This window comes from Solea senegalensis, linkage group LG6, assembly GCF_019176455.1.
Source record: "Solea senegalensis isolate Sse05_10M linkage group LG6, IFAPA_SoseM_1, whole genome shotgun sequence".
Taxonomy (NCBI): Eukaryota; Metazoa; Chordata; class Actinopteri; order Pleuronectiformes; family Soleidae; genus Solea; species Solea senegalensis.
This window is the reverse complement of record NC_058026.1, coordinates 3,979,631-4,006,106: the sequence shown is the minus strand read 5'-3', so window position 1 is coordinate 4,006,106 and position 26,476 is coordinate 3,979,631. Positions and strand designations below refer to the sequence as shown.

Below are 26,476 nucleotides of genomic sequence, written 5' to 3'. Positions count from 1 at the left end.
TTTTTTTTTTTTTTTCATTTAATTTAATTTAACAGAATAAACAGTTTCTGGTTCTGTCACAACAGTCTGCAGGCTGAGGGGAAACAGACGTCCCGGTTTACACAGACGTGTGGAGTCCACTGCTGAGCCATGATCAATCATGTCCTTCTTCTGCAAGTGTGTGTGTGTATGTATGTGTGTGTGTGAGTGTGTGCGTGCGTTTCACTGATGTTTAATTCCAGTTGTCCGAGGTGGACGGTACGTCTTCTGAGCCGTTGCAGATGAGAGGCTTCCCGTTGCTCCTCTCTGCGGCTGTGGCGTTACGAGACTTAGAGTTCTACAGACAGAGGCAGAGATGAAGGCGAGAGGGCAAAGGTTGAAGAGAAGGTAAGAAGGTGTAGCAGAAACAGGAAGTGGACACAAAGGACAAGAGAGGAGAATGGGTTAGTCACGTATGTAAGTGGTTTTACGGCACCTGAGAGACTAAGATAAGGGGAAAAATAAAACAGCCAGATTGTGCTTTCACACCCACATTTAGAGCAAACTCTGCATTCACAAACACATTTCTTATCGTTCAGAATCCATCACTAACCTGTGTGTAACATTTAAATATAAACAAATGCTGAAGCGATTAAATTAATCAATGAATAAATGAATCGTCAACTATTTTGATAATCGATGAATTGGTTTGAAGCTTTTTTTTCATCATTAAAACAAGATTTCTGATCGTTTCAGCTTCAGAAATGTGAATATTTTCTGGTTTCTGACAGTTTATGGACCAAACTCATACTCGATTCATCGAGAAAATAATCGACAGATTCACCGATTATGAAAATCATGCTTCGTTGCAGCGCTAGATTCATCGTTTTGAGGGTTAAAACAAGTTTCTCTGATTTTTCAGCTTCTTAAATGAGAATATTTTCTGATTTCTTTGCTCCAGGTAATAAACAAATCATTAAAATGAATCGTTTTGGTTTTTAACGACGCTGATCCACATCGTCTGGCATTTTATGGACCGAACAATGACTCGATTCATTGAGAAAATAATGAATCTGTTGTGAGAAGTTACATCGCTCCACAATCTCGCGGTTACAGCGCCCTCTGGTGAGCAAAATGAAGTGGATTTTTTGTCGGTCACACAGAGACACAGAGAAGCAGTCGCATGCTGAGAGGCAGACGGCAGAGAGCAGGCGGCGGACACACATGACCACATGAATCACAGATCACAGACACATTGATGTGTTTATTCATGTCATGTTTCAACAGTGTTTGTACAAAAAAACTAAACAAAACAAAGAAGAAGGTAAACCCACAGTAATGAGTGAAAAACGCTCCCCAACAGTTTGTTCAGTGAACAGTTAAAGCTAGGGATGGTACCATACCATAATAACACTTTTGACACGGATATCACAAACTCAAGTATCTGACGACACGGATATCAGTCCAACACATTTTAACCCTTGGTAAATTACCGTGGGAATAACACACAACTCCTTATATGGACGTCGTGTGTGTGTGTGTGTTTATAGATATGAAAGTTATGATTTTATATAAAAATATTTTTATAGTGATATAAAGAAGCAATAATTGTGCAGAAGTTATAAAATAGACAGTTTTTATTTTCTTTTTGTTCATAAAAATGAGGTGAAGTGAACTTTGGACTGTAACGTGTTTCCCAAATTTCCTGAATTCAAATCTGATTTTAAACATTTTGCGTACTTTTTGGTCCGGTGTGTTTCTATAGTTAGTATGAAATTACAATTTTTTATTTTTTTTTTAATCAGATTGCTTCTGTATATATATATATATATATACTGTACATTTAACCTTTATACACACACCGAGACACAGTTTTCAGCAAAAACTTGACATTTTAAGGGGTTAAAAAGTTTTACATTCCTTTTTCACTGTCTGCAAATGTCTGTGTCAAGCTTTCACATAATATACCAGGCTGCAATAAAATATCAAACCAAAAATAATCCAGTTTGCCTGAAGTATATTGAAAATAGCTCCTTTATTGTGTTTTTTGGACCATAAAATGAAGAATATAGGTGCATCATGAGAAAAACCTGGCAATTTAAGGGTTAAAATTTTAAAAAATCATTAATATTTGATATGTATAGGACTGAAAAATGTATACAACTTATATAGCTTCATTTTTTACGTGCTCTTGGTGTGTAAATGTCACTTTTTGGCGCATCTAAGGTTAAACATAGTCATAGAAAAAGGGTTAAACTATGGATATGACTCATTTTTTACAGTGTTACGCATGTGAAACCTGCGATAATTGGTATGTTTTGGATTGTGTCGGAGTTCGCATTTTTCTCTGACCGGTATTGGACTGATACTGACACAGAGCATCGCACCGACTCATCCCTCTTTTAATATCATCCATATACGTCCTTTCAAAATAAGATGTAAAACAATGTTTCTGTGAAATTAGTGCGCTCACACACACACACACACACACACACACATATGCAGCCTGTTACTACAGCGTACAGGAAGTGTGTGTGTGTGATAGAGAGAGACAGAGAGAGAATGACAGAGTGCATGCCTCCAACATACACACATGCCAGAGCAACAAGTCAGAGGAAATGTGGCGAGGAGCACGACACGCTCTAACCACGAGTGAACATCTGGACTGATTTAAAAGTGCACAACATGAACACACACGAGCAGGAAACACAACAGCGAGTGCAGGAATCCCGCGCCAATAAAACACTTTCAGGGCTGGGACCATTGCTCAATTCATTGTCAACTATTTAGATCGATTCATCGGTTTTTTTTGCCTCCCATAGTTAAACCAAGCTCTTAAAAGTGAATATTTTCTGTGGTTTTTTTTGCTCCACATAGCAAAGAAATCATTAAAGGAAAATGATTTAAATCATTTCCAGGTTTTAGTGAAACAATGATCAACATTTTTTGGATCAAAGCAGAAAAAACTGAAGAAACAGATAAGCCGCTTTGATAGCGTTTCCTCCAGTTACGGGAGGTTTGACATCCACACTGGATGATTAATCTGTGACGGAGAGCGAGAAACCAGAGAAACTCAATCTCTGCGGGTTTGTGGTCATCGGTGAAATTCATTTATTTGACCATTTTCTGACATCTATGGACCAAAGAGGATTATTTTCTCAGTGAATCGTGAAAATAACCCTCAATCTTTAGTTTCAGTGTATATACTGTGTATATACAGTATATATACATATATATGTGGAATTGGTGCTGGTGGGCGCAGGGTCACATTTCTGAGCACAAACAGTGATTTGCAAAATACAAGAAGACCATGTTTGATGTGGGGAAGATTATCAAGCCATCCGGAAAATGACATATTCCAGCTCTGACTGACATTTTTTGGCCCGTTGCAGCGATTCCGCCGCACCACGGAGAGACTGAACCGACCATTGAGCTGCTTCACAAGTTCCTACTGAAATGAGCGTCTGCCAAAAGTACAGTGTTTGAGTATTTGTGTCACACACACACACACACAGCACAAATGAAGCAGAAGCGTGTTTGTTTAAATTTGCTGAAGCACAAAAGGAAACAACTCTAATGTGACTGATGTGACTATATATATATATATATATATATAATATATATATATATATATATATATATATAATATATAACAAAGACGAGTCTTTGTTTCCTTATTAGCAAGTGATTTCAAATATTACAACTAAAGCTAAAGATCACCGACGATCTTGACGTTCTCACAGAAGTGCACACATAAAATGTGAATATTGACAAAGAAAGGACACGTTTGTGTCATATAAAAGTAATATAATGACGAACGTAATTAGTTACTTTTGGCGAAAGGTGAAGCACTGTTGTGTTTATAAGGAGTAACAAATAGTACATTACTTTTTCTTTATTTTTTTAACAATGAGACCGACATTGTACGCTAAATTAACCATTATTCAATAATAATTAAGCTTCTCCATCAAATGCAAAAACCACGACGAAAAACTGACAGAAGCTGTTGTGAGAAGCAATTACAGGTTTTGAATGCAGCCCTGAAGTACTAGCGGGCTTTTAGCTTAGTATACACATAATAGAGATGCACTGAAAATGGGTGGTTTTCGGCCGCAAGACTTTTATCACCCAAACCACGCGAGTGAAACAGGATGTTCTGATGACACCAACATCTGCCTGTCTATTACCGCTTAGAGTCTGATCATTACTTGGATGAGGGGCACGCAGCCTTGTTGTCGAAAATGTTCGATGAGATAAATATTTTCATAGTTCCTTAATTGATTTATTGTTTGAAGTGTGAATGTTAATCTATGTAATTGCAAAGCCTTGACTTTAGTGAGGTAAGTACACACAGTCCCAGCCATAACAACAAAATTAGAATTTAAAAAAAAGGTACAGAATTGGCATAATCATTTCTTCATATGTATATATATCTATATATATACACACATATATATCTATATATAACAATGAAAGTGTTTCCACCAAGATTGTAACTTTGTATAAATGTTATTTTTCAAATTTTTGGATAGTAAGAGATTTTAAAAGAGTAAAGGTAAAATGTGATGTCAGAAAACCGCGGTGTCTACAGTCGCCGTCCCTCAGTGGTTGTTGTGTGTGTGATTGCTGTCGCCGCCGCTGTTGCTCTCAGACAGTACCTCGTGCTCCAGCGTGGTGAAGTGAGCGCTGGAGTTGCCCTCCTTCGGGCTGCCGCGCCTGCACACGTAGCACAGGATCTGCTTGAAGGTCTTCCTCATCTCGCTGTCCCGGAAACAGTAGATGATGGGGTTGACGAAGGAGTTGCACTCGGCCAGCACCAGGCAGTACTTCTCGTAGCGCAGCACCTTGCACTTCTCGCAGCCGAGGCCGTCGAGCAGCAGCACGACCAGGCCGGGCGTCCAGCAGATCACAAAGCAGCCTGTGGGGGGCGATCAACGATACGGGAGGGCATTAAAAGACTTGCAACAACAACAGAAAGAAAAAAAAGAGGAGTTTAACTGATAAAAGAAGGAGTCACTTAGAGGAAAGAAGATGAACACGGTTGTAAAGAATGTTAGGGGTGGGGGGTGGGGGGCGGGGGTTAAAGAAGAAAAGGAATGTACTGTAAATTCCTTTGTAGACAATAAACACACATTTTTGTTTTTCTCCTTCACGTTACCTCCCCACAAACTTAACCAACTCCAAATTACGTCTAATCCTGACTCTAATGTGAAGTTTTAACCCTCACAGATGAAACAAAAAAAGTGTCCTCATTGATGTCAGCGAGTGGACTGCAGGGCCGAGTCCGTGTGATCGCGTTTCAGTATCATAACAATATTAGGCGGCGCAGGAATTCATTACATACACACATTTCGCGGCGTGCGCTCACGGGCTGCAGATGAGAAACACTGAGGTTAACGCACACACACACACACACACCATGCAGTGCAGGGCGCATTCCTCGACTTTAACGGTCACAAATGACCACAAATTTAGATCCGAGATGCTCAAACTTAAGGAGGGGTCAAAAATGGTCCATACATTAAAGGCTTTGGTCCTCCCAAGTGTGTGTGTGTGTGTGTGTGTGTGTGTGTGAGAGATCCAGATGGGGGAGAAGCTGTTTTGTGTCAAAGTGACTGAACTATGCAGCTCCCTGTCAGGACACGCTCAGGGTTCTCCTCGCCCTCCTCACATGCCAGAGGTGCTGAATCGTGGCTGCCGAGCGACGAGAGACGGGAAGAGAGGGTTTTTGGAGACAAAACTAAAAAAAACACTGAGGAATTTAATCAGAAGTTAGTGCAGAAGCAGCAGCGGAGGAGGAGGAGGAGGAAGAGGAGTGAAAGGGCAGAGGACAGAGGAGGAGAGCGCGGCCAGGTCGGCAGCAGAACGAGGGAGTCGGTGGGAGAAGAGAGGAGCGAGCGTGCGATGGAGGGAGTTTTCAGACGAGTACAGACACGCTGCACCGTGAAGTCAGAGCTCATAGCTGTTAGAGGCCGTTTTTTGTTATTGTGCTGTGTGAGCGTGCAGATAAATCATGTGTGCCTGAAAACGTGCAAAATGACAGATGTGTGCAAGTAGCATCACAATCTGCGGCTTTTTCCATTTACCACTGACTTACACTTTCATCATCATCGCTCATCGTTGTCAGGCTACTTTAGTCAGTCACACATGTGTCATCGCAGATAAACCGGCTCACGAGACGCTTAATCATCACCGTTTATGTTTAATATACATTTAGGAACGCTAGAGCTGAACTAGATAATGTTAAACGGGATTGTACTGTGTTATGGTGATCAACTTTTACATTGGTCTCTCCATCTCTTCACTACTGGGACATAGTTTTTCTAGGAAGATGATGGAGCAGCACAAAAGTATTTACTAGACCGTTTGTGATACCTAGAAAATTCAAAAAAACTGTCCAGGGTGCCGAGTATCAGCTCCTCGGTACCGTAATTCCTCAACCGCTGAATAACTGCCAGATATCAAAAGTGAAAAGCAGAAGCACTGACATCTTTTGACAATTCTACAGCCGTTAAATCAAAATAAGTCCATATGAGGGTTAATGACGCACTTAGAAAATTGTGGCTCCCCCTTTCCCCCCCCCCCACATTTAAAACGCCTGTTCTTACACGCAGGTATGAACTTGATGACAAATGACAAAGTACGGTCAGTTTCACACTGGAGGCTGCATGCTGCGAGTAAACGGCTTCTCGGCCGCGTCACACGCGACTGAGCCGGTTTTTCATGTGGCGGTTACATTACTCTGCAAATGTAAAACAGCGGCGACGGATTTCTCTTGCGAGATACACGCAGGAGCGGCGGATGCATTGGCTTCATGCTGAAGATTCCTGGTATTTAGTGCAGTACAGTACAGAGGTACACAGCAGAAGCCTGCGTGAATTACACAGCTGAATGAGATGCTCATGAAAATCACTCACGGCTGAACAATCTTAATTACTTTAATGTCCTAAAGAGGTGGTTCACAGAATAATAATAGCTTCTAGTTAATAAGAGTTGCTTGTCACCATATTATTGATTCATGTTTACAGTAGCACTTAACTTCACGTTGTTTACAACCTGCCGAGTCTGAGTATAAATACAGAAGAGAAATTACATTTATTTACCTTTTATTTATTTTATTTATCTCTGGTGTACAGCACTTCCGTGTCAGCTGTTGTTGTTTTAAAAGTGCTTTATAAATAAAGTTGGATTGGATATATGGTGACTTTTTTGCTGCACAGCCCTGGGTGTGTTGGTGTGTGTTGGTGTGTGTGTGTGTGTGTGTGTTCCTCACCCAGGATCATGGACACGGTCTTCATCAGGCTCAACACAGTGTCTTTGAGTCTCATCTGGGACGTGTGCTGGGACATCTGCTTGCTCTTGTGCCTCACGTAGACGAAGATGCGGGTGTAGACGGCCACCATGATGGAGAAGGTGAGGAGGTTGAGCAGCGCCCAGAACACCAGGTAGCTGCGGCTGTACATGGGGGCCATGGTGGAGCAGTTGGGCAGGTCGCAGAGGCAGTGCCAGCCCATGGTGGGAACCAGGCCCATGATGATCGCCACCAGCCAGATGCACACGATGATGACGAACACCCGCCGGGTGCTCATCTTGCTGTGAAGCTGCATTTTGAAGATGGTCTGGTGACGCTCCACGGCCACGGCCAGCAGGTTGAGGACAGAGGCCGTCAGACTGGTGTCGATCAGGCCCTGCCGCACAAACCACTGATACTTGGACAGCTTAATGGTCCAGGGACCAGTGTGAAACATCAAGTGGAGGTAAGAGATACCTGTGAAGGGGATAGGGATGATGTCAGTGATGAGAATGGCTGGGATCGCATACCATTTTTCATGATTTTGATCCCATCACTGTGAGAAAATAGCCTCTCAAAACATGACACAACACAGTTATATTATATTTTCAAAAGCCTGGATGTAGCACAAAACACAGATAAACACAACTTTGAACGCCTTCTGTAAAACTGACAGCTGCTACTTGTTTCCTGCTCATCACGCTAAGTAGAAACAAGACTGGTCCACATCGTGTTGACCTTGAGAGATAGTTGTTTTTGTAAAAGGCTCGTTTTTCTGCTCTCTTTTTTTACCCAAGAAAATCTTCAATGTCTGTTTCACATCTACATTTGCATCGTGAGGGAACGAGAAGGGTCAGAGAGCACATACTTCCACTAAGACGAGCGCTCTATTTCATCACGTTAAAGCCGCAGTAGACAGCATCCCTGGAAAGAACCTGGCAGACTGTTGAGTCTCATCGTCAGACAGTCTAAAATGTTGGGATTGAGCCCCTCCCGCCAGAAGAGCATGGACAGATGTGGGAGGAAACCGGAGAACCCGGAGAACATGCAAACTCCAGGCCCTTGTTTTCTGACTGGGTCTTGAACCCGGCTCTTCTAGCTGCAAAGGCAAGAGTGCTAACCACTACACCAACAAAAGAGATCCATTAAAGCAACAATTCAATTAGTGTCTATATGTGGCAGGGAGGGAGGGGGGGCGTGGCATCGAGATGGTGACAGTGTGACATCCATCAGCCTCTGGCATCAGACGATGATGCCCAATCCTGGACTGTGCAGCTCTGAAATGCTCTGTCCATCACTTTATCCCTAACTTTAATCATAACCAGTCAATGCCTCAACCTAACCATGATTTCAAATCAGCCCTAAACCTAAATAGTTCCCCAGAAATGAAGTTCTGCCTCATTAGGACCAGGTTTTAGTCTAGACTGAGCACTACTGGTCCTGACAAGGTCAGCGTTTATGCCAGAAAAGAGGTCACACAATACACACACACACACACACCAGAGGCATATGCTGTGACACAAAACATCACAAGTATTGTTTTCTAAACCCACATTTCAGCCGTGTCTCGGAGTGCGTCACAGAACAGCAAAGACTTGCGGCCAAAAAACAAAACCACACACTGACTTTGTTGCCACCTTCAAATCCCATCTCACTATCCTCCACTTTAGGATTCTGTCATGTCTTCTGAACTGCCATGAAATGGAGTTTGTCCTCACTCCATGTGAAGGTCTAAGGACAGAGGACTGTGATGTTGGACTAGATATTTAAAACTGGCTTAACTTGTTTTTATTTGGGTTTTTTTACATTAAATTTATTTAAGCTTTATTTTTTGTTGCTGTTTTTGCTGAACTGTAAGTCGACCTTGAGGGTCTATTATTTATACTCACATATACTTCTGCCAAATCTAAAAGGATTCCCTCGTTAGCGTCAAAACTGACTTGACTTTAGCTAATTATTATTCCTTTGGCTTCAGTAGTGCTGTGCTTTTTTTAATAGTTTAGAATTCTAGAAACCATTGTGCATGTGATGGAATGCAGGGGGCGTGGCCTCCATAGCCCTTGCAGTAAGTAGTGTAAGTGCTCTGTCCCTGTGATTGAGGAACAGGGTCTCAAATTGGATTGTTTTAGCCAAGATTATGCTGCAATATTCTTTTTTTTTTTTTAAACCGACTATATTTATGTTCCCAACCTTCAACTTCAATTTCCAGTTTATTCCCATTAATTCCCATGGAAAGTTTCCAACTACCCTACTCAAGGCGTTCTTCAGATATCATATTCTATTAGTACAGAGGCATAAAAACAAGCAAGGCTCAGTTTTAGTTTCAATAATGATATTTAAATATATCAGATGCACTTGAAATAGGACATGAAATAATAATAATAATAATAATAATACTAAAAAAAGGTCTGTACCTGAGAAAAGATCTGCACATGCCAGGTTTCCCAACAGGTAATAAATGGGAAAGTGAAAGCGTCGGTTTTTCAAAATGGCCCCAATGACCAAGAGGTTGGAGAAGATGACGATGAAGCAGACCGTCATGCCCATCGTCACGATCACATAGTCACGTTGGCGCCAGTGGGCGCTGATGTTCTTGCCGCTCTCCGTGTAGAAGAACTTGACGGAGCGGTTGTAGTAACATCCCTCTTTGTCATCGGTGAGCGTATCCATGGCGAGGTGTTGGGGGGAGGGGCGGCGTGCGATCACAGAGGAGGAGCTGAGGCGGCCGGTGAGGACAGAGCGGGCGGTGAGCGGAGGAAAGGGACTAGGGCGCCATTCAGACTTTCAGACTCGTCCTCGCTGGCCGGCTGGACATCAGCATTCCATCAGCTGGAGGTGCGTTGACAACCTGTGGAGACATTAATTATTAGTTAAAGAGAAGCAAAGATAGTATGCATGGTTTTGTTTTTCTTGTCCAAACTTAGCCATCTCTGTAATAGGATTTTCATTTCCATTGTAATGTATGACACTTTTTATTCTAATTTAATAAGTAAAAGGAAGCTGCTTGGATCTTGGTTTTTTTTAACATAATCTTAACACACTTAATGCAAGATCATAAAGTACCAGATGAAGTGATTACAGTCATACTTTGTTCTCGAACTAATTTCAAGAATCTTTTGCCGATAATACCGTCATTGACATGTACGTGCCAACAGACTGTTGGAAACCCCCTGTTGTGTTGCTGAACTGGAAATACAGGTTCAGTTTAGGTCAGGGTTCAGTGGATTTACATGGAAAGTGCACAAAGGTCACAATAATAATAAAAAAAACGACACACACACCGATATGAGGCATGCAACGCAAACACGCAGTGTTTTCAGTGTGACTGGAACCTTATTCTCTTTTCTTTAGTGGACCTAAAAGAGAAAAGGCTGAGTGCAAAGACAGAAGCTACAATCAGTACCAGAAATAAAGAAAGAAATAAAACAGACCTTAAACAAAAGTAAAAACTTAACATTTCAAACGCGTAACCTTTTATATTTGTCAAGTATATGTTTATATTTGACCCCAAATAAATGATAAAAGACAAAAGTAAACACAAGTGGTTAAGGCCACATGACTTAACAACCACAACTGTTGAATCATCAATTTCCCTGATTTCAGCTTATTAAACACAGACATGTTCTGGTTTTCTTTGCTCCTCCACAATAGTAAACGGAATATCTTTGGAGATTTATGACATATTAGCAACACAATCAAGAAATTAATCAACAGGTTAACTTAGGGCTGAAACAATTACTCAATGCAATTACCAAATTAATCGTCAACTATTGTGTTTTTAAGGAATTAAAACAGGTTTTCTGAAGTTCCAGCTTCTTAAATGTGAATATTTTCTGGTTTCTTTGCTGCATATAACAAAAAAAAAAATATTTAAGCAGAATAGTTTTTGTTTTTTGGACAAAACGAGACACTTGAGAACATCCTTTCTAGGTTTCAGAAACACTGATCAACATTTTAATGGAACTAACAATTACTCGACAGATTAATCGGTTATGAAAATAATCGTTAGTCGCAGCCCTAGATTAACCAATGATGATAAAAACGTAGCGGGCCCAATGACCTGAACGCACAAGGACAACTCTCAAAGACACACACAGTCCTCAAAAGGTTCATTTAATGCTTTTTATCCCTGTTTTTGTACTACATGAAAACAAGGGAAACATCTGCAACGACAAACACCTACAGGACCTGACGAGTCACAACAGGGACATGCGGGGTTTCATGACGGACGCTGGAATCGAACCCGACCACAGCTTAGAACTTCCCGAGTTCAGACTCACACACGCGTTCATTATGTGGCCAGCGACAACAGACGCACTCCAGTCCTGTATTTACAGTAAACTCGTAGGGGCCACACGTTAGGTTTTGAGTCGACAACACCCCCTCACACTTTCCTCCGCACGTCTGCGAGCACCAGCGCAGCGTGGCGACACAAACCGTCCCGTGGACAAGCAGCTCCCTACAGCAGAGACACGCCTCACAATTACACAATGCAGCTATGTAACTCAATCTTAATCCAAACACACACATGCACACACAGGGAGGGAACCTCAGTGACCCACTCTCTCACAAAGGGGATGTGAGGAGAGACAACCAAATCAAGAGCCAAACGAAAAGAAAACACTTAAGAGGCTTGAGAATAAAATGCTGCATGAACAACAACAACAACAACAACAACAACAACAACAACAACAACTGTGGGACAAGGATCTCATTAAGGCAACAATGTGAAACAGAAAGAAGACAAAAACACGTGCAGCAAGACATGGGAAAGAACCAAAAAGTCCACTTGTGTGACGTCTATGAGAGTGTGCGTGTGTGTGTGTGTGTGGTGAAGATGCAGCGCTTTCTCAGCCAGGTGCGTGGAAACAAAGAAGTTATTCTCAAACACGACCGACATCCTGCCAATCAAGCGCTAAAACTGCAGCTAACGCAAGTGCTGAACGTTTCCTGCCACATGACAGGACTGCAATCAAGTCAATGTGTGTGCAACGCTTCTGATGTTTCTGCAGAAATGAGAATGTGTCACTGAAGTACTAAAGACAGTTTATGCACAGCGGTGGGGGGTTTCTGCTCAATTCACCAGTCAGGCTCAAGCGGCTCAAATTTCAGCTCATCTTTGTGTGAACCGCACAAGTCGTTCTACAGTTCAACTCAACTCAATTCAATTCAACAAAGTTTTACTGTGACACATGTGCGGCAGCGCGGACAGATGTGTGGCCTCATACTGAAGAGTCCTGGCACCTAGTTGAGTACGGCGGATAATTAAAAGCACGCTTAAAGACACGTCGCACTTTATAACCCATGTTTTGGGTAGTAATCTGTTTACACTGGAGCTTTTAGTGTCTTTTCTCTTGTCTATTGTGTAATTCACACAGTCAATCTGTCTCTTTGCATTGTATTGTATTGTACTTTTACTGCTTCTTTGCGTTCTACAATATTTAGGTAGTATATGTAAGTTTTTTATATAGTTTATGTTTAGGGTATTTAAACTTTTCTCCTAACAGCTAGGCTTTGTTTGTTGTTGACCTATCTATCTACACTGGTGTGAACAACACATGACACACTGCACACACGTCCAGAAACCAAGTCCAGAACTACTCCAGGTTCTTTGTAGTAGATGGTAAGGGGACAACTAAAAGTCCAGCCTGAGTTATTACCCAATTTAATTATGCATTTCAGAGACGCAGACCACAACAGCTGCGGTGTGTTCGACTGGTGGCATCGTATTTTCTCCAAAATGTTAATTAACCCGCGAGGCCATTACCATCTACCACATTCAATCTGATCACAATACAATTATTTCAGACTTTCAAATGGGTAAAAACCTTATTTCCATGATGGAACACACAAACATAGACTGGTCATATTATTGGTCTTTATGAACACTGGAAAAATTTCACTTAGTTTGAGTCCCCACCAGGTTAAGGGATGTGTTCCAATAACATGATTGAGAAACAATTAAACTGTATGGTCATTATAGCATCGCTAAAAAGTTAAATGACACCAACACTAAAACACATTAAACACTAATTCAAAGATAGTGAACATACTTTAGACGCAGACAGAGCAATAACAGTAATAACAATCAACATAACCTACACTCGTCTCTAGAGTTTACAGAAAATGGTCAGAAAAAGAGAGAAATACCCAGTGCACTGTACTTCTCTGGTGTCTCGTTGATGCCAGAGGACAAAAGAGAACGACCAGATTGGTTGAAAATAATAGAAAGGCAACAGCCTTGGTATGCAGAAGTCATCTCTCCACACACGACATGTTAAGGCTTGAAAGAGATGGTCTACAGTAGCAGGAGACCACACTGGGTATCACTGCTGCCACATTATTGACTCCGCTGGTTTTCATCAATGAAGGAGCTGTGAATCCATGTGATGTTAATGTACGGCACAAACACACTTTGAATGTTTTACCTCAGATGACTTGAACGCTTCACTGTGTGTTCTTCTTCTCACTAATGCTCAGCACTAATTCAAAAACAAATAGAATGTTTCCTAGGATGAGCGATGCATGTGTGTGTGTGTGGTACTGTGAAGCAATTTGTGTTTCTCGTCAGACCCTGGACTTTGTGAGACCTCCTGATTGTGAGGGTCGGCGGCCATGATGTTGCGAGGCTGGTTGTCCGCTAACAGACGCTAGGGGGAGTGGAGACAGACCCTGATCTCCCTGCAACGAGCCATTTAACACCACAAAGCTGTTCAATCTGTGTAAAAGCTGCAGAGTTCCACTTTAACCCTTGGTGAATTGCAGTGGGAATAATACATTTGTTTGTGGTTTGTGCCTCACAGAATGCATTTTTTCACCTTCTTATGAGTAGTTAATGTAAATTATGATTCATATTATATATCCCATATTGGTTTTAAAAAGTGGGAATAGTGATAATTGTGCAGAAATCACAAAATAGTGATTTCATTTTTTTCTTGTTCATAAAAACGAGACACGCAAACTTTGTAATGTGACGTATTTCCAAAAAATCATGTCATCAGATTGTCTATAGGTTGTGCTGAAAAAAAGGATATAAGACACAGTACTGCACATTATTCGATTAATCAAATGTTGACTTAATTACTAAATTAATCGGCGACTATTTTGATAATCGATTAATCAATTAATACGAGTTTTCGGATTTTCCAGTTCCTTAAATGTGAATATTTACTGGTTTATTTGCTCCATTTGACCAAAAAAAATGTTTTCATAAAACTGGGAAGACATTTGACAACACCATGATTTGCAGGTTTAGTAAACACTGATTTTTCAGCATTTCATGGACAAAAGAAAATAATCGACAGATTACTCTACTCTAGAAATAACTGTTAGTTGCAGTTTACTCTGTTTTAACAGAGTAATGGAATAAAAAGCAGCCTAAATGCTCCGTGTTCTAAGGGTTAAACTGACTGATCATAGGGTCACCGGTTTCGTCATCAGTGCAAAAAAGAAGCCGGACTGAATGTCGTCATGCTCGACTCTGAATCACTTTCACATTCTTTCAATTTCAGTGATGCTAACATGTTAACGTGTATTTTTTTTTAATAAAAAGGTCTGGTTTTAGTCTAAGTCTCACACAATAATCCTTCAAATGTGACGTAAACAAAACGACTTACTCCTGTGAGTGCTGTAGAGTACCACCGGGCTTTGAATTTGCATGACTGTGTGTTTTCATGCATCACGTGTGTGTGTGTGTGTGTGTGTGTGAATGAATTGGGCTGAATCAGTAAACACCAGTTTGAATGCAAACCCGTCATTACCGGAGGAGCCACACCCGTGTCTTTTTCGCCTCCTCCTCCTCCTCCTCCTCATTCTCCTCAGGACATCGACTCAGGCCGGCATTTGTTTTGAATAAGACAGATTTACACACAGGAAGTAAAACCAACACTTTCACAGGCGCTGTGCGGTGATTGATTGCACAGCCGTGGCCTCTTGATTCCAGGTAAAGACAGAAGTTCAGCTCGTCTCCTCAGGAGCTTGCTCTCACTGTAATTATCTGCCTCCTCTAAAGTGTCTCCTTCCAGCTGTGACAGACGGACACACAACTGCTGCCACTGACCGGGTGTCGTGATGCGAAACGATCTCCCGCTGCTACTTAATCACACAGACGGACACATAGACACGTCCTTCTCATTGGATTAGAGGAAACTAACGCGGTCCGTCCGTCCGTCTACCAGGAAAAACTCTTAGCGGGAAAGTAGAGCCACTGAGAAGCTTTTTTTAGGTTGAAGAGAATGAATATATAATGTCAACCCTGTTGCCGTGCATTATGAATAATGTCATTTGAGCCCATTTTAGACAAATGACCTCACATCAAACCCTTTGCAAATGAATGGAAAACAGAACGTAAACGGACAATTTGGGATTGTGTTTAGGGCTGCAACAATCATAAGTAATACAAAATTTAAATAAATGAACAACTGCAAGAACTTGACGTCCGAAAATGTTGAAAAATGTTTCCAAAAACCTGAAAAGTTACAAAATAAACAAAAAAAATATATTCATATCTAAGAAGCTTAATTGTTCAACCCTCTTATGACCATCATGATAATCAGGCTGCTTGGATTTATTTAGATTTTATGGAGTGTAGAATTGTCAAAAAATTGTCCTTTTCCAAGACAAATTTCACTTTCAATATCTGGCAATACGTTTAGTAATTACAGTACTGAGAAGCTGACGTGACAAACGCTGGTGAATCTCGTCTGCGATTGGCCGTTTGTTCCCGAGGGGCTTCCGTAATGTCAAGTACAGTATATGGGCGCAAAGCTCTAGTTTGATTTCCAGTTTCCATGCCGTGCCGTGCCAATCTCAGGTGACCTTGGGGCGATCGCCAGTCCATAGTTTTTGAATTTTCTAGATATCACAACAAAACAGTCTAGGAGTGACAGTAATAAGTACGCAGGATGGAAATAGAAGGGTTGAAAGAAACACTGAAACCTATGAATCGATCAATCAAACAATCGTTGCAGCCCTAGTTGTGTTTTTGTGTCAAAAATGCCAATTATTAGAGATAAATGTGTAAATGTGATCAAACGGCCGCTCAGAGGGAGTTGTGAGATTGAAAAAAATTTAATAAAATTGACTATTAGTCGATGTCAAGGTCACTTCCTTCAACGAACATAAAAGCCCTATGCCCTTCATTGAGTTTAGGTATTTAGGAACTTCATTGCAGCAAAGCCTCTGGGAAACGAGTCACACAAACAAAGAAGTTTTACGGAAGGCGCTATTTTCGTCTGCCTAAAACCCTCTTGGAACCCGCAGAGTTTTCAGTTACCTGAATCCACTTCCTCTGTGGTTCTAATTGGCCACATTTCAACTCATTTATAAGCCAAAATAAAAATAGTCACGCTTACTTTCAGGTTCACCCTGCTGTCTTTCTCATTACAGAAAACATGAGCACCTGCCATGCCTAGTGTATGTGAATTAACACATGATATACTGTATAAACACATTTTAAGGTGGGTGTGGATCTGACTGCAAGGATGAAACACCTTTTTCACTTCAAAATGAAAAATAAAGTAAATGAATAACATAGACTCCCCTCACTGACTCACAGGAAACTTATGTTCAGCGACGTTTACATCATCTCAACTAATTATCTGTTATCAACTGAGTCCATGCGTCCTTATGTGTTAACTGTCGGAGGTATATATATAAATATATATATACACATACACTGGATGTGTATATATATATACATATATATACACATATACATACATATCTATATATATATATATGTATATATATGATTTAAATCATTGAAAGAGAGTCTGCATATTTATTATTTACCCTTTCTTGATATGTAATACATGTAAAAAAAAAAAACAGTGTGTCAACACAGTGACACAGTCACAGTGCCAACACAACTGGGAACAATCTGACCTTCACAGTGACCCCTGATTTACAGCTGATGTACACACACACACACACACTCTGAGTAAACTGTGCATGCATCGATGAAGCATTTATAACCTCTACGTGAAGCCCATGGCTCTGTGTGTGTGAACTGTGGGGAGGAAGACGCAGTAAAAGTATTTTATCTTAAGTGAACGAGAGATAACATACAATCTGACAAGGTAAACGGAGGCAAATCAAAAAACAAACAGCAAATGTGATATAAATATACACACACATATATGCCAAATAAAATAATGTATTATTATTGCTGCTATTATTGTTATTTAATGTAATGTTTCACCTTTTTTATTTACCATCTTATACTATAGTAAGTATTACTACAATGATTACTACATAGACTTCTTGAGCCTGTGCCAACTTCAGTAATTCTACTCCCAGGTTTAAATCACTGGTATTTTCACTCTAGGCTCCATTTTTGTATTTTGATGCACCTTCTTTAACTGTACATGGGTTGGGTTTGTTTGTTTTTTTAAACCCTGAGAGTATTGAGTGTTTGTTGTTGTACTACTTTGTGTCCAGGCTGCTCAATGACAACTTCATTTCCCTTTGGGGATTAAAACAGTCATCTATCTATCTATCTATCTATCTATCTATCTGTGAAGTATGGGAATCAGTATCGGTCTAAAACCAGTGAAAATAACTTTGCACATACTGTTAAAAAAGGGGGGGGGGACAATATTTGTTACACAACTGGTGAATAATGTATTTTAAAGTGGTATGTCCCACCCCTAATCTATCTATTACAATTCTCACAATAATACTGCTAATCGCAATGAAATCCTCAATAAAAGTAAAAGTTGTTTCCATGTCCTTATGTGAAGATACACACAGAACATACCGATATAAGGTTGACTGATTTGTCTTTTACGCACAGAAAACAGTCTCAACTTTTCAACTTCTTTCATTAAAATCAACTTATTTGAAGATGAAAAGTCCACTCGTGTGTTGCGTTCACGTGCTGCACTGAACTCCACACAACCAAGTTAGTGTGAGCAGCAACAACAACTAAGACAATAGTCGAGGATTTAAACACTGGTGTGTTACAGGGGTGATGTGAGCAGAGCTGAGGATGTTCCAGCTGTTGGAAAAATGAACTGAGACACTGCAGAACGCCTTCGCGCGCGCGCATGGACGGAAGAGTCTCCGACCTCGCGCCGCAGGAGAAGGAACAATAAAAGCGCACAAAACAACTCACAAAGAAACAACAATAACAACAAACAAGTCTTCTTTTTTTTTGTCCTCTTCACCTCAACACCAACTACCAAACTCACAGTGAGACACAGCGTTTTACAAACTAAAACAAAGGAAGAGAGGAGAGATTGCAATTGAACTCACCTTTTCCCTCGCGCAAGAACAAACTCGTTTGTCAGGTAAATCCAGATCCGGAGTCCTCGTCGAGTGGAGACACAAAAGCGGTGTCGTTTGTACCTGCGGTCTCACCCTCAACGTCCTCTGCGTGCGTGTGAGCGCAAGGTGAAACCAAAGGAAAACACAAGGACGGAAAATAAAAGTGTGCTGCCCCGTCTCGGTCACCTGTGCGCGCGGACTAGTACATCTTGACTTCCGGTTAGTTGTGGAGCGGTTGGTGCGGCCTGAGAGCGCAGTATCCCCGGGTATAGGGCGCAGGAAAGGGCGCGGCACTGTGCTGCTGCTCCTTCGCCGCTTCTCCGTCACAAAGGAGCGGGTGTGGAGCTGCACTCTGCTCCGCCGCTCTCTGCCAACCTGAGCGCTGCGTGTCCGCCCCAACCGCTCCCACTGTGGGGCAGAGGAGGAGGCGGAGCAGCCAATGACAGAGCAGCTGCAGGGTGTGTGGTGAGAGCGTGGAGGATTTAAATGATAGTGTGGGACATGCATTATTAACTGTTTCTCCCCCCTTCCTCCTCCTCCTCCTCCTCCTCCTCACTGTGTTGTGGTGAGATTTGCAATTGGATGATGGTGCAAATAAAAGACATAAAAGAAATGAGACCTTTGTGGGAGTTTTCATTGTGCAGGGGTGTTTCAAGGGTTTGGGGGGCGAGGGCACAGACAAAGGGAGGACCAGACCTGCGGAGGCCACATCCTCCTGAACAAATTATATGATGAAGAACAAATAAGTAAACATATAACAAGAAAGCTTAAAGATATAAGGCTTTCCATTATATAGTTCTAGCTAGGGCTGAACGATTTGGATTAAATATCTAATTGCCATTGTTTTGACAGGAAATGTGATTGCGATATGATTCACGTTATCAGAGGGAATGGTCATTTTTACATCATTAAAAAGTTTTGTCGGGTGTTGACGTGGAAAACTTTGGGAACGAGTTCCAGACGGGCAGCGACTCCAGGCCAGTGACTACTTCCTGTCCACTGAGCTGTCGCTCCAAAACTCAGTGGCCTGTGTCAGACGTCGCACTCATGACTCTTCCCCTGACTCTTCCTCTGACGCCTCGCCAGAGCAGGTACCACAAACAGCACCTGGTACCGTCACTGATGGAAAAGCAAAACTAACTATATAATGGAAGAGTCACGTGCTTCTTGTTGAATTCCATAACACAACTTTGACAAACTGAATATATCTCGGAACACTTTCTTTTACAATGAATGAGAGAGGACTTTATTCCAGACCTGCAGGATCCCAACATCTTCATCTTACCCTAGGGATTCACTGAACGTTTACAAAAGATAGTGTTGTTGTCACTGGAAGGTTAAGTGTCATGTATGTCACCTAGTCTAATGCCGCTTTACCACTACATGGTCCTGACCACGTCTGTTGCAAGTCTATAGAGGTGAACAGCGTCACTGCCTTTACTTTTGTTGTGTGACTGCAGGTTTCTCTCAATCCTGGTCCTGGGGACCCACTGCCCTGCATGATTTAGATGCTTCCCTGCTCCAACACACCTGATTCAAACCTTTTGTAATCAAACCCTAGTTCGTTTGCTCGGAAAGTCCAGGTGTGAATGTGCAATCCAACTCCGATGTGCACCAAAGAAGCGAACTCTGGTCCGCCTAAAAACACAAAGGTCAGTTCACTTAAAACTCAGTTCGCTTTAAGTGAACCAAATGCAGGAAGCAGACGGCAACGCAGGGTATTGTGGGTAAACACAACCAAAACAGACGCGCATGTAGAACAACAGCCAGGATAGGATTCGATGCAGGTCCATGTTTTGCATTAACCAACAGATGAGCAAGTTTCCTTGTTCCTCGTTTGTCTCGTCTTCTCTTTCAGTAAGTCTTGATGCAGCGCCGCCTCAGGCGAGGAGGGGAATGCGTTATTTAAAAGCTTTGTTTGTTTCACTAAAGTGTGAACGCAAACTGGGACCGGCTGAATGTTGCAACCTCCAATCGTACCGAGTCTAAGTGGAGACGCCTGCATTAGATACTCCTGCGAGGGGTGAAATCGATACAGTTGAGCATATCATTTTTTAACTGATTAAATTTGAATAAACATTACACTTTTTGTGGATTAGTGATGACATTGTATCCATTTTTATCCATGATGTTGTCTTTCTAGATGTTTAGATTTGTTGTTTTGATGTGGATCCTGCACCATGTTCAGGGTTGGGTTTCACTGATCAAACTTGGACCGGCTGAATGTTGCAACCCCTCAAAAATTTAGCCCCCAATCGTACCGAGACTAGCGGACTATGGGTCCCGAGGACCAGGATTGAGGAACCCTGAGGATACTGAGGATACACAAAAATGATGGACACAGGAAAACATAATTTAAGATGAAATGAATTGCCACATGCCTGTCTGGTTGGACAATAAATCATCACATCAACACACAAATCAGTGTAATAATCTACATGGTTACATACAGAAACTTCTCAAAAGATTTAATTCCCAGGGCCTAGTGGAGACCAAGTCGGGCTCCAGTGTAGAACAATAATGACAAAGACAGCCTTGAGGCCAGAAGAAGAAAAGAAAAAACAAAAAAAACAAAACACCACCACCAACCTCCAGCAACAATGAGCTGTCAGCCTCATCTTTTATTCACAAGTCCAAGCACAAGGCCCAACGAGCGGCGCTGCTCGCCACCACACAGAGCGAGGCAGAATCTCAGCGACAGTAATGAAGATGCAAGCAAAAACCAAACAAAGGTGATTATCTGTCCCGGAGCCTGCGGGCAAAAAAAAAAAAACCGTAGTGATGCTGCAATAAGGTTTATGGATCTCCAGAGGATGATTAGAAGAGCAAACTGTCTCATAAAGAGAATTAGTGGAGAAGATGGGAGGGATTACAGGAAGATTGCAAAGCACACAGAGATAGAGTGAAATATTCAGGGTGAGGGAAAATGGCTTTCCTGTTTACATGAGCGTTGGAGTGTGAGGAGGGTAGCGTGCGAGAGCTGTGTCAGCCATGTTTGTTCAACGTCGTGTGCAATCTGCTTTCCTTATTAGGTCGACTTTGTGTCACAGTGCGGAGCCGATATGAGGCTTCCAGCGCTCATAGTTTCCAGTTTGGGGCCCGGCTGTCCATTCCCTTATTTCCTCTCAGCGTCGGGGTGTTGCCATGGCGACAGGGATGCTGATTGCCATCCGTGGCTTCCACACCTGTTTGCAGCCGCACACGACGGAGCACATCGCTCACATTAGGGCGTAATGCCGGCCAGACCGCCAGAGCAGAGAGGGCACGCTATTGAATTCTGGGCGGGAAATCTCATATCGTCGCGCTCCGAATTGCGTTTCGTGTCATGTTCCTGTGAATTTATGCTCCGCTGTCGTCTCGCGCCTCCATCAATGAGGTTTAAATTTATAGGAGAAAGGAAGCATTTGGTAAAAATCATCTGTGATTTATCAAGGAGCTGTGGCTGCTACGGAACAGGTGTGCCGTGTGAATGTGGATGAAAATGTTCAATCTCTATCTCGATGGTTCCTCAGTGAAAGTCGAGCCGCTAAGACACAGTGACTCAGGATGTTAGTCACTAACCGATACATGTTGTAACCGCGCCTTTACAAATTTCAGGTGACTGATGCCCTCACCCTTCCTGCTGGTTTGGCAAGTTTTGGGTGTCAATTAACTAAATAAATCTTACTTGTATAGTGATATACAAGTCTCTGGAATGAAGGACACGTCCTTGTTTGGTGTATTTCAGCTTCTCACCGTCTAGGGGGTCACCACAGCGGATGCATGGACAATCTGCCATCTCCCCACCCCCCAGTGGCTGGAGTTTAGAAATGGAGAGTGTTCAATTAACAGTGACTAATAAGGGATCACCTTGCTCAAGGGAACCCCAGCCCTTCCTTGACCGGGAGGGGACCAATGTTATTGTAGTTGACGGAAACATGTGCACGGAAGTATACCAGTAAAGCTACAGGGAGCCACATGCGGCTCTAGAGCCACAGGTTGTAGACCCCTGCTTTAAACTGTCCTCATTCTGCAGCCATTTTTAAAAAATAAATAAAATAACGTTCTCCTGAAAAAGACTGTGTACACAACAGAAAAGCTACTCATTAGACTTTTAGTGGTGAGATTGTTTTGTCAGCTACTGTTTCCAACATCAAGTATGAACATCCATTCCTATTATTATGTTCAGCAGTGAGCCTTTAATTTAAGTCACCATCCATTGTGCGAGTCCCTATGCTGGGAACAACGGCTCAATGGACATAATGTGCTGGTGCTATTTCTGTATGTCTGGATTCATAAAGTAGTAATGACAACGCAAACGTAAAGCCTATAGGGTATTTGAAGGGGAAAACAGTCATCAGTCTGTGACTGAAAACAAGACAAAAAGGAAGTTTTATTATAGAACAGGATCTGCTCTTCCTCAGTCATTTCAGGAAGAGTGCTTCGGGGTGATTTACCGGGGAGGGCGGGGACATTTTCAAGCAGTGTGGTGAAAACAGAGGAGACGGAGAGCCAGAACGCCTCCTACAGGCCGGGGCGACCGTGCATGTGCGCCATAAAACAGCGCGAGAGCGAGTTGTGTACGAGTGCGCGTGTTTCCGTGCGTTGTTACGTGGGGTCTTGTGCAATCTTGTGCTGTGTTGTGTTGTGTGATTGCGTGTGCATAAATCACACATGGAGCCACTTATCGTCATCTGGCACTGGTTTTGGGAGGGCCTTGATGTCCCAATGATTCCCCTCATCACTGATTTCCAGCCCTCGCCCACCCTTACTGCCGTAACGGGAAGACTGCATGGATTCTTGCTCAGTCTGACTGTGTGTGTGTGGAGAACGCCACCATACATGTGCACTGCCAGCTGATGGTATTTCACATTTGTAAATGGACAGAAACGCCTCCATGACTTCACAGTGACTCTGATCGTCCTCCGTATTAATCTACAATGGATGGACGTTTTCATTTACTGAGCTATGTTTTCACTTATTGGTGGGAAAGGTCTTATTTAGTTTTTTAAAAAAAGGAGCCGTGAAGCTCACACAAATTGCACCCAGTAATCGTTAGTGTTTGGTGCATTTTAGTGTCTTTTAGTTCATCATTTTGGTTCTTTTGGATTTGGTTTACGGCCACCGCTCCACCACCGACCACAGGGAGAGACGAGCTGGTGAACACAGAGAAGCGTTTAGCAGCTGAAGAGCCAGATGTTTCTCTTAAAGGGTTGTGGAGAGCAGAGTAAATGAGAACTGTTTGGTAACAAGTTCAACGGAGCAACTTTGTAAGGGTCAAAATAATAAGCCAGTGTCTCAAATAGTAGTTCATTTCCCCGGGTGAATCAGGGCATGCTTTGGTTTAAGCCAAGACACAAACACACAACTGGATCATCAATAATGTACCGACGCAAATCAACCAATGAAGAAGCAAACGATCACATAACAAATTAACCACGACCAGCAAAACCAACCAACCAAAGAACAACAGACTTCAAAAACACATTTCATCAAACATGTGTGTTGCAAGCCGTTTACAAGGCCACAAGAGAAATCTGGAGGTTCCAGAGATGATTCATTTGATAAAAATGAAAAGTACCTTTTTTTTCCCCTCTGTGATACAATTTACTCGTAGTGAAACACGATGAGAGGAGGAGGAGGAGGAGGAGGAGAACTCGTGATGAAAGGCAGGGAGCAGATGTACCAAACTGTTCTTAATATTTCAATAACTCAGCGAAACAAATGCTAATCAGGGGAGTGGCTGCCTTGAGGTTAGAGGGATTATTGCAGCAGATGTGCCGTTGAGCAAGACTTCTCACCATCACCACCTGCAGTGATCCATAGTTCAGACTCGGTGTGACCGTGTTTACCTGAAGAAAGACAGCATTGTTCTCTGAGGAATAAACAACTGTAACTTCATAAAGTGTTTTTCCTCAGCCTGCAGTGTCTGAACACTGACGGCAACACAAAATGAAACTTGTTTTTCCAGACTGTCCTTGTAGATACTGTACTGTTGATACTTCTGAAATACACACGAATCAAACAATCCGGACACGTCTTTCTCGTCACGTTGTCGTGCCGAGTGCGTTAATCCAGAACATGGAGCGATATCTGCTGACATGATCCACAAACACTGCTTGTTTTGTGTTTATACAAATGACTTCATGCTTCAACGCAGCTCCATCTAAATGTAGTTACAGGTTCACACAAGTCCAAATTTAGCTTCAATTTCAATATGGCTGCAATTTAGGTCGTTCTCACACCTAATCGGGGCTCCTGTTTTTAGTGAAACAAATCGAAACCTTTTCAATAACGTATTCCCCTCCTCGCCTGAGGTGGCGCTGCATCAATAATCACTGAAGGAGACCCTGCTAGCGCGCTAATTTGTTTAAAAACGTTGTTGTCCTTGTGGCTGCTTACTAGCAGTTATGATGTATTTCCGTCTGACCATATCTCTATCAGAGCTTTTATCTCGTGTATGTTTTGGTTGTGTTTACCCACAATGCACCTCCCCGCACGAACCGGACCGGGCTGGTGGGAACGCGCCCTTAAACCTAACCGAAGTTTGATCTCGTCAGAGAGCTGCAGTTGACTTCATGTACTGTGCATTGTTATGAGAAACCACACACACACACAAATGGAAAAAGGACTTTAGTGGTCAAGCTGTTGAAGAGTAGTCCGAATGATGTCTTTAACAATAATTCTTGTGAGTCACAACGACAGTATTGATAGAAATGATGGTGTTATCCAGTCAGGCCTGCAATAGGTTTGTTGACTGTGTAAAGAGCTGCGGGCACGGATGTGTTAGCAGAGGCTTTTTAAGCTGCACAGTAAATAACACTTGGCTCGTCACATCTGTGTTTACACTAAAACCTTTCTCGGTGGCCTGAATTGTGCTCCAGAGCTTAAATGACGTTTGCGTCGTTGATTTACTGCTTTTTGGGTCTCTCAACCACCACTGCTTTTTCTTTCTCTCTGCAGGAAAAGACAGGGGAAAAAAAGATGGACGTGTGACTTTGATTAAATGTTTTTAGAAACACTATCTTTCACCTTCATTACTCTCCAGCAGCTTCACTCTGTGCATGGGTCGCCTTTCAGGAGCATGTACGTCCATGGACTGTAGTGGAGCTTCCATCATGGTACAGTTTTGACCGGGAACAGAACCTTCACTCGGTAAGGCAGGGTGTGTAGCATGTCGTCGTGCATCAACAATGGAGGACATCCAGCTGGTCTGTTTTCCTGCTCAGTTTGTCTAACTTTGCCTCAACTTCCATGGAATATTTTCACAAGGGAGTGACGTCTGTAGACGTCGTAGGTGGAGTCGCTCTAACCATACTGTAACATTTTATTCTAGTGCCCTGAGGGAAGGGTACCAAGGAACAGAGAGGATGGTGCCGGTTATTCCGGGGAACTCTCCACCAAGGAAGAAAGTATGTTAAAGGTCAGAGACAGAAGTCAGTAGACACCGTGTGAAGATGGCAGAGGAGATAAAAAAAAACAAGAAGCAAATGTACCCAAACAACAGCTGACATTGATAAGCACAAATGTCGACACGTGAGAAGTATTTAGCTGCCCCTACGGAGAATCAATTGATCCAAGATGGATTTGCTAAGCTGGTCGCTGAACGCGATCGACAGAGTGTTCTCAACAAGACGTGCAGGTTCTGGTTTACAGACATACACGTGGTCTGACTGACTCTGATCTCTGAGTGCTACCTGCTGCTGAAACATGTTTTGTCAAACTGTCATAAGAAAATAAATAAATGAGTATGATGAAATGATGTACTGTACAATGAAAATATGAATTCTGTGGGTAATGGGGGCGGGACTAGACAAGCTCTTGCTCCTCCCGCTTTCCCTTTCGGTTATGTGTATTGTGTGAACTACACTATGTGTATTGTGTGATGATGACTGATCTAACTGACATGACCGAAATAAACATATAAATAAATAAATTAATTAATTAATTCCTGGAATGGAAAAGCAAAAAAAAAAATGT

The 26,476-nt window shown here is 42.2% G+C and overlaps 1 protein-coding gene across 1 annotated transcript; it reads right to left on the bottom strand.

Annotated features, from left to right (window-relative positions):
- On the bottom strand, positions 1-18,919 carry lpar2b (lysophosphatidic acid receptor 2b). Its single transcript, XM_044027544.1, has 5 exons — positions 18,506-18,919; positions 9,664-10,097; positions 7,232-7,726; positions 4,617-4,876; positions 1-316 (listed from the first exon to the last, which is right to left on the bottom strand). The coding sequence occupies exons 2-5, from the start codon at positions 9,917-9,919 to the stop codon at positions 212-214; spliced, it is 1,116 nt and encodes a 371-aa protein (XP_043883479.1). The 5' UTR covers positions 9,920-10,097; positions 18,506-18,919; the 3' UTR covers positions 1-211.
- Between the last annotated feature and the right edge of the window lie 7,557 nt (positions 18,920-26,476).